A 9759-nucleotide genomic window follows, 5' to 3' on the forward strand; every position below is an offset into this window, starting at 1 on the left:
AGATTTTGGATGATTTTGGACCTTTGATAAATGTAGCTAGCCTACTTCATAAGTAAATATAACGTGGAAAAATAGCGAGGATAATTTCAATTCGTGTGATAATTCAATTCTTACGTTTTGTGCAGAGTTGCGCAACCGCGGATGACCTCATTCTCAGAACGTCATTTTACCCACAATTCCACTCAAACTTTTTTTTGACAGAACAACATGGCGTCGAGGGCACCAGGTAATTACAATCACCTATCTTTTAATCATTTCTTTACCCGTAAATCGAGATGATACGTTGCAGATATTGTTGAGTATTGGGGCTATTGATTTGTGGGGGAAAAACAAGACGACGCGGAGTGTTTTGGTGCGTTCAAATCCATGTTTTTAAAGACTTTCTGTCGTCCTCTGTGTCCCCGCGAAAGGCAAGAAGTATGTTAGCTAGCTATGGCAAATTAAGGAAATCTGGTTTGTGCCAGTGACATATTGCGCATTTAAATTAAATGTATGCCAGTTGGCTAATGGTTAGGTAAAACAGTACTATAACAGTTATAATAATCTTCTATGGTCTGAGCAACCTTCAAACGCCACGCCAGTGCAGCTTGATTATCTAACAACATCTAACGTTAGCAGTTTCCACCTAGCTAGTAATATGTAGGTCATCTGATCTACTAGCAATCTATTCACTTATCCAACACGCATGTAATATTTGCGTTTTGAGTGCACTTCTAGGTTCGCCCAAATAATACTACTGTCAAATCCTCCCTCCAGTCCCTACTTCTATAATTCACTCATTTCTAGTGGATCCACTCCAATGTCTTTTTAGATTCATGGATAATATTGGGTGTCTCTTTGCTTTTGTGCTGCAGTGATTGCAACTGGATTTTAAGCTGTTTTTGTGAACAATCTTGTTGACAAGCAAATTACTCTTCTGGTATCCCCCACAGCAACTACAGGCAGACTCCTGGTCAGCTTTCGCAAATGGTACTACAATGCTGCTGGATTCAACAAAATTGGTAACTTTTGGGAGTCTTAATGTTTTTTATTCTATTTGGGGCCATCTCTGAGTCTTAAGACTAATTAATTCACTCAGTCTTAAACATCTAGAATCTTCAGTTAGATCTCGCCTTGTGGATATTCTTGGTTCCAGGTCTGATGCGTGATGACACAATCCATGAGGATAGCGACGTGAAAGAGGCCCTGCGGCGTCTCCCAGAGAAAGTGTACAACGACAGGATGTTCAGGCTCAAGAGAGCCCTGGACCTCTCCATGAAGCAGGCGGTTCTCCCCAAGGAACAGCGGACTCAATATGAGGAGGTACAGCAGACCTGGGCTCAAATGACATATTCAGGACTGATTCAGACCTGGGCTCAAATAATTTCAAGTACTTTGTGTTTGATAAACCTTGCCTGGTTTAATGGACTAATAAAATGGTCCTAAAACTGCAAACTCCACTCATCTGGCACTCCAGGCATGCAAACGCTGAAGCATTTGAAATAATTCAAATAATATTTGAACCCGGGTCAGAGGTACAGTGCATATAGTCTCACACGTTAGTTTGTACATTAATGGCTTTGCGCTGCCACTGGGGAAATGGAAGATATGTCTAAAGTTTCATAGCAGTTGATGCTATAGTGAAGAGGTATTCAACTCCTGGAGTTTTCTGTTCTACCTGATAATTAATTGCACCCACCTGGTGTCCCAGGTCTGAATCAGTCCCTGATTAGAAGGGAACAATTAAACGCAATGGAACTGGCTTCACGGAGGGTTACAGTGTGACTTTGGAATGAAGGGCAAAGTCTAGCCTCTGAGGCTAAGGTGGAGATATTGTTACTACACTGCTCAAAAAAATAAAGGGAACACTAAAATAACACATCCTAGATCTGAATGAATAAAATATTTTTATTAAATACTTTTTTCTTTACATAGTTGAATGTGCTGACAACAAAATCACAAAAATTATCAATGGAAATCAAATTTATCAACCCATGGCTGTCTAGATTTGGAGTCACGCTCAAAATTAAAGTGGAAAACCACACTACAGGCTGATCCAACTTTGATGTAATGTCCTTAAAACGAGTCCAAATGAGACTCAGTAGTGTGTGTGGCCTCCACGTGCCTGTATGACCTCACTACAACACCTGGGCATGCTCCCGATGAGGTGGCGGATGGTCTCCTGAGGGATCTCCTCCCAGACCTGGACTAAAGCATCCGCCAACTCCTGGACAGTGTGGTGGATGGAGCGAGACATGATGTCCCAGATGTGCTCAATTGGATTCAGGTCTGGGGAACGGGCGGGCCAGTCCATAGCATCAATGCATTCCTCTTGCAGGAACTGCTGACACACTCCAGCCACATGAGGTCTAGCATTGTCTTGCATTAGGAGGAACCCAGGGCCAACCGCACCAGCATATGGTCTCACAAGGGGTCTGAGGCTCTCATCTCGGTACCTAATGGCAGTCAGGCTACCTCTGGCGAGCACATGGAGGGCTGTGCGGCCCCCCAAAGAAATGCCTCCTACACCATGACTGACCCACCGCCAAACCGGTCATGCTGGAGGATGTTGCAGGCAGCAGAACGTTCTCCACGGCGTCTCCAGACTCTGTCACGTCTGTCACGTGCCCAGTGTGAACCTGCTTTCATCTGTGAAGAGCACAGGGCGCCAGTGGCGAATTTGCCAATCTTGGTGTTCTCTGGCAAATGCCAAACGTCCTGCACGGTGTTGGGCTGTAAGCACAACCCCCACCTGTGGACGTCGGGCCCTCATACCACCCTCATGGAGTCTGTTTCTGACCGTTTGAGCAGACACATGCACATTTGTGGCCTGCTGTAGGTCATTTTGCAGGGCTCTGGCAGTGCTCCTCCGCACAAAGGCGGAGGTAGCGGTCCTGCTGCTGGGTTGTTGCCCTCCTACAGCCTCCTCCACGTCTCCTGATGTACTGGCCTGTCTCCTGGTAGCGCCTCCATGCTCTGGACACTACGCTGACAGACACAGCAAACCTTCTTGCCACAGCTCGCATTGATGTGCCATCCTGGATGAGCTGCACTACCTGAGCCACTTGTGTGGGTTGTAGACTCCGTCTCATGCTACCACTAGAGTGAAAGCACCGCCAGCATTCAAAAGTGACCAAAACATCAGCCAGGAAGCATAGGAACTGAGAAGTGTTCTGTGGTCACCCCCTGCAGAACCACGCCTATAATTTCCACCTGTTGTCTATTCCATTTGCACAACAACAAGTGAAATTTATTGTCAATCAGTGTTGCTTCCTAAGTGGACAGTTTGATTTCACAGAAGTGTGATTAACTTGGAGTTACATTGTGTTTGTGTTCCCTTTATTTTTTTGAGCAGTGTATATTTATTGATTCTTCAATTAGTTTAGCACTATGAAGCAGGTAGGATAATTATGATTGAGGTATTAGATTATGAAGCAAGTAGGATTAGAGACTAAAGGTTTGATTGGAATTGGGCAATAGTTGAGTTGGGAGATGCCTATAAAGCTGTTTAATGTTGAAAAATGACATACTATTTACCACGTCAAGTACAGTTGGTGGAAGAAAGTTGACAGAACTAATGTTTTGTTTCTGTTTGACCTTTTTTTCTTTAGGATGTACATTACCTGGAGCCTTACCTGAAAGAGGTCATCCGTGAGAGGAAAGAGGTTGAGGAGTGGTCGAAGAAATGAGATTGCTGTGGAGGGCTGATGTTCCTTCTGTTTGGTCTGGTGAATGGTTGTCCTCTGTAATATTTCAAATAAAGTGTACCCTGTGGGAAGACTGCTTAATAAACATTTAAATTTTTGGAAAAGATGTACAAGTGTGGAGAGTTTAAGAAGTATTGCAAGATTGGTAAAATAGCTTTTGGGTTAAGATGTGAACCAGGATGTTGATCACCACAGTAATGTTTATTTATAGTGAATCCACTTTAATCCCAAATTTTAAGACGGAAATAACAATTGACTAAACTATAATCAAACGGCAGTTGCATATTTAAAAAATTATATTGGAGCAATACATTTGTCCAAAAAGTTTTTCAAGGCCTTAAATATCCCAATAGGCTAAAGTTGTCAACTTTTTAGTTGCACAAATTTCTTAGTTGTCTTTGGATAAGTGTAAATGAAGTGTTGCAAGCCACAATAGATGATTGAGAAAGATGAACCCTTTGTATTGCACACACCCTTGATCTATCAACCCTCTTTCCCGCCCTCTGGTATGGTATTCTACCTGAACTTCAATCTACCTCTGGATCTCCTGTTGTCCACGATCTCAATGGTATCAAAGTTTCCAATGATGCTGTTGAAGGATTTCACCATGGACACCCGGGGCACTGGCAGCTCCAAATACCTTAGGGCTGGGAACCCAGCGGCCAGAGAAGAGGCAGCGAAGGGCCGTGGCGCTCAGAGGGTTGCCCAGTATCTTCAGCCGCGACAGGGAGCCTGGGTCAGGATGTCCATGTGTTCATCCTCTAGGGTGAGGCTGTGGCGGGGAAGAGGCCGCACACGTCGTGACCATTATGTCCAGACTGACCAGGTTCTCCCTTTGCAGGCTGTTGGCCAGATAGACCATGTCCACACAGTTCAGATTACAGTTGGCCAGCTTCAGGAATTTCAGTGGGGTGGTCAAGGGGCTCTGGACAGGGCCATAGAGTCACAAATGTATTACATTTTCACAATTCGGTTATATTATCACTTGTGTATGCTTGCAATGTGGGTGTGCGCATCACTTCACGCAAGCTTGACAAAAAACTAAGCCAATATGAAATCTTTACCATGCATGCCTAATTAATGGACAGTGCAGGTGTCTGCTTGTTGTTTTGGGGCATGACCTCAGTGCTATTTCAAAGTCAGCTGTAAATGACACCATATTCACTTTTAAGTGCACTACTTTCTACCAGGGTCAAAAAGTTTTCTGGTCAAAAGTAGTACACTATATAGGAAATGGGGTGCAATTTGGGAAGCAGACAATATCAACCATTAAGTGTTCCCTGGTTTCTGGCCAACCTGCAGATTTAGCAGCAGGCAGCTGTCTACATTCTCCCCCACAGCCAAGCAACAAAAACAAAATGCCACTGAGTGCAAACTGAGTACCGGAAACTGAGTACTGGAAACTGCAGCCCCCATGTTATGATATTACACAGTGGAAATGCATCAGCTTGAATAGACATCCCCAAAGCTATATATACAGTAGACATCAATACCTTCTACCTATACACATGCACACACACACACTCTCGCCCAAAAACAGGGGTGAGCCTCTCAACTTAGCAGTCTTTGCAGGTGTCTGGTGAAGGTGCAGAAGCCCATGTAGAGCTCTGTCAGCTCAGTCAGCCGGCTCAGCAGATCCCCAATGGTCACCAGCAGGGCATCTTCATCCGAGCCCAACCGTCGCATGTCCATCACCTCCTCGGGCAGCATCAGGGACTGCAGCTGGGGGAACTCTATCCGGGACAACAGCAACTCCAGGTGCGGGGCCTCCAGTTGAACATTATGGACCATCTGTAGTCTCCTCATGGCCTCCGGTTGGGCCACACGCAGCACGTAGAACAGCTGTTTAAGGGCCAGGGAGTTGGCTCAGGACCTGACGAAGCTCAGCTTCAAGGGGCAGTGACGGAGGAGCAGGAAGGCCTGGGCCACCACCTTGTAGTTCCACCCGGTGACAAAGCCGCTCAGGCGCACGTCCACCTCGGTCTCGAGGGCTGAGGGTGCAGCGCCAGCCGCCTGGATGGCCACCATGACCTCGTAGCACATGCAGGTGAGGAGCTGGGTGCGGGCCCACTGACCCAAGGTGGATCCACCGGAACAGGCATGTTACTCTGTGTCCTTCAGCCCAGTCAGGTCCACCATACGGAGGGTCTCGGCGTAAGTCTCTGTTGGCCGCAGCACGTACGACTGGAGATTGGAGATGGAACAGATAGAGATAGAACATAACTGTTCATTGCCATCAAATGGGAATTTGTCTTACAAATCAAAGTTATATGATGTAAGGTGACATTGTGACCTTGTATTGCCCCAGTGGCAACTCAAGTAACTACAAACACATTGAGACTTGAAGCAAAACCAAAAATGTGTCACACTGGCAGAGATCCAGTGCCTCAGTTCACACGCAGCATTTTTGACCAGTGACAGATTGCACCTCTAAACACAACACCAGAACACACAGTTAGCCTACTTTCAGCCCAGTCAACAGAGCCATCTAGGCACTGCCGGCAGATGCAGGAGATCCTCCTGGCAGTCTACCATCCTTCCCAGGAGCCTTTGCAGGTTAAGCTCATGCAGAGGCAGATTTGGACCAGGTAGTGGAGGAGGAAGGCCTTCTCGTGCAGGTAGCAGGCATTGAAGAGGAGTGGATAGAAATTGAACAACAAACAGCTAAGGTTCTCCATGGTGCTCGGGCCACTCTGAGTGAAGCCCTCGGCAGCAAGAAACCTCAGGCTCTTCATGGCTCTCTCTTCTCTGGTCTGTCCTCGAGGTCTGGGTCTTGAAGTGTTAGGATCAACCAATCAGCCCTTGTGACTGGATGTGTTTGTGTTGTTGCTCTCTCCCCAACTGTCTCTCTGTATGTTGATTCTTTGTCTCTGCTAGTACTGTATATCTGTCTGGACCTCGAGAGGCTTAGCGCGTGAGGTAGGTGAGTAGGAGGGCTATTTTTTGGAAACAGCTGTCTCATTCCATTCGCCTCTCGAATGGGTTATCTATTTGCATCTTTCACCAAGGGGCAAAGCAGAAACAACCTTATCGTACTGCTTACAAAATTAGGTCCAACCTCCCTCCATACCACCAACATTGAAATTACCTGTTTATGCAAGCAAGCTATAAAAAGACGCCAGTAACAACAATAACAGAAAAGCAATGTAGACAAACATAGCATGGACGTTGTACAGGGTAACATTGGCATCATGCCCACACTGAAATGATAGATTTACTGAAGGCTTAGATGTTAATCAAGACCAAAGTAGTGGCAGATCAGATATCATAATGTACTAGCCTAACATGACTGGTTATGAAAACATTATGCATTTGATGAGAGTACGCTGGAACACCCAGAGTGTTGTAAATATACTGAACAAAAATATAAAAGTGTTGGTCCCATGTTTCATGAGTTGAAATAAAAGATCCCAGAAATGTTCCAAATGCACAAAAAGCTTCTTCCTCTAAAATGTTGTGTACAAATTTGTTTAAATTCTTGTTAGTGAACATTTCTCCTCTGCCAAGGTAATTCATAATTCACCTGACAGGTGTGGTATATCAAGAAGTTGATTAAACAGCATGATCATTTCACAGGTGCACCTTGTGCTGGGGACAATCAAAGGCTACTCTAAAAGGCACAGCATCTCAGTGCTAGAGCCGTCACCACAGACCCTGGTGTGATTCCAGGCTGTAACACAACCGGTTGTGATTCCCATAGTCCCAAAGGGCGGCGCACAATTGGCCCAGGGCCGTCCGGGTTAGGGTTTGGCTAGGGTAGGCTGTCATTGTAAATAAGAATTTGTTCTTAACTGACTTGCCCAATTAAATAAAGATTCAATAAAAAAATGTGCAGTTTTGTCACACAACACAATGCCAGTTAACCACCTAACTGAGGAACTCAATTTAACCTTGCGCAATACCCTAGATGCAGTTGGACCCCTAAAAACTAAAAACATTTCTCATAAGAAATTAGCTCCCTGGTATACAGAAAATACCCAAGCTCTGAAGCAAGCTTCCAGAAAATTGGAAATGGCACCACATCAAACTGGAAGTCTTCCGACTAGCTTGGAAAGACAGTACCGTGCAGTATCGAAGAGCCCTTACTGCTGCTCGATCATCCTACTTTTCCAACTTAATTGAGGAAAATAAGAACAATCCAAAATGTATTTTTAATACTGTCGCAAAGCTAACTAAAAAGCAGCATTCCCCAAGTGAGGATGGCTTTCACTTCAGCAGTAATAAATTCATGAACTTCTTTGAGGAAAATATCATGATCATTAGAAAGCAAATTACGGACTCCTCTTTAAATCTGCATATTCCTCCAACGCTCAGTTGTCCTGAGTCTGCACAACTCTGCCAGGACCTAGGATCAAGAGAGACACTCAAGTGTTTTAGTACTATATCTCTTGACACAATGATGAAAATAATCATGGCCTCTAAACCTTCAAGCTGCATACTGGACCCTATTCCAACTAAACTACTGAAAGAGCTGCTTCCTGTGCTTGGCCCTCCTATGTTGAACATAATAAACGGCTCTCTATCCACCGGATGTGTACCAAACTCACTAAAAGTGGCAGTAATAAAGCCTCTTGAAAAAGCCAAACCTTGACCCAGAAAATATTTTTTTAACTATCGGCCTATATTGAATCTTCCATTCCTCTCAAAAATTTTAGCAAAGGCTGGTGCGCTGCAACTCACTGCCTCCCTGAAGACAAACAATGTATATAAAATGCTTCAGTCTGGTTTTAGACCCCATCATAGCACTGAGACTGCACTTGTGAAGGTGGTAAATTACCTTTTAATGACATCAGACAGAGGCTCTGCATCTGTCCTCGTGCTCCTAGACCTTAGTGCTGCTTTTGATACCATCGATCACCACATTCTTTTGGAGAGATTGGAAACACAAATTGGTCTACACAGACAAGTTCTGGCCTGGTTTAGATCTTATCTGTTGGAAAGATATGTTTGTCTCTGTGAATGGTTTGTCCTCTGACAAATCAACTGTAAATTTCGGTGTTCCTCAAGGTTCCGTTTTAGGACCACTACTGTTTTTACTATATATTTTACCTCTTGGGGATGTCATTCGAAAACATAATGTTAACTTTCACTGCTATGCGGATGACACACAGCTGTACATTTCAATGAAACATGGTGAAGCCCCAAAATTGCCCTCGCTAGAAGCCTGTGTTTCAGACGTAAGGAAGTGGATGGCTGCAAACATTCTACTTTTAAACTCGGACAGAACAGAGATGCTTGTTCTAGGTCCCAAGAAACAAATAGATCTTCTGTTGAGTCTGACAATTAATCTTAATGGTTGTACAGTCGTCTCAAATAAAACTGTGAAGGACCCCGGCGTTACTCTGGACCCTGATCTCTCTTTTGACGAACATATGAAGACTGTTTCAAGGACAGTTTTTTTCCATCTACGTAACATTGCAAAAATCTGAAACTTTCTGTCCAAAAATGATGCAGAAAAATTAATCCATGCTTTTGTTACTTCTAGGTTAGACTACTGCAATGCTCTACTTTCCGGCTACCCAGATAAAGCACTAAATAAACTTCAGTTGGTGTTAAATACGGCTGCTAGAATCCTGACTAGAACCAAAACATTTGATCATATTACTCCAGTGCTAGCCTCCCTACACTGGCTTCCCGTCAAGGCAAGGGCTGATTTCAAGGTTTTACTGCTAACCTACAAAGCATGACATGGGCTACCTATCTCTCTGATTTGGTTCTGCCGTACATACCTACACGTACGCTACGGTCACAAGACGCAGGCCTCCTAATTGTCCCTAGAATTTCTAAGCAAACAGCTGGAGGCAGGGCTTTCTCCTATAGAGCTACATTTTTATGGAATGGTCTGCCTACCCATGTGAGAGATGCAAACTCGGTCTCAACCTTTAAGTCTTTACTGAAGACTCATCTCTTCAGTGGGTCATATGATTGAGTGTAGTCTGGCCCAGGAGTGTGAAGGTGAACGGAAAGGCTCTGGAACAACGAACCGACCTTGCTGTCTCTGCCTGGCCGGTTCCCCTTTTTCCACTGGGATTCTTTGCCTTTAACCCTATTACAGGGGCTGAGTCACTGGCTT

The 9759-nt window shown here is 44.7% G+C and overlaps 1 protein-coding gene and 1 pseudogene across 1 annotated transcript; one reads left to right on the top strand and one right to left on the bottom strand.

Moving 5' to 3' along the window:
• Positions 1 to 148: 148 nt before the first annotated feature.
• LOC139391813 (cytochrome b-c1 complex subunit 7-like) lies at positions 149 to 3793 on the top strand. The gene is made up of 4 exons (XM_071139378.1): positions 149 to 226; positions 933 to 1001; positions 1136 to 1302; positions 3591 to 3793. Exons 1-4 carry the CDS (start codon positions 208 to 210, stop codon positions 3666 to 3668), a joined length of 333 nt encoding a protein of 110 aa, XP_070995479.1. The 5' UTR covers positions 149 to 207; the 3' UTR covers positions 3669 to 3793.
• A 409-nt stretch (positions 3794 to 4202) lies between these two features.
• Positions 4203 to 6421, bottom strand: LOC139391906 (leucine-rich repeat-containing protein 14B-like; annotated as a pseudogene).
• Positions 6422 to 9759: the final 3338 nt, after the last annotated feature.

This window comes from Oncorhynchus clarkii, chromosome 32 (assembly GCF_045791955.1).
Source record: "Oncorhynchus clarkii lewisi isolate Uvic-CL-2024 chromosome 32, UVic_Ocla_1.0, whole genome shotgun sequence".
Taxonomy (NCBI): Eukaryota; Metazoa; Chordata; class Actinopteri; order Salmoniformes; family Salmonidae; genus Oncorhynchus; species Oncorhynchus clarkii.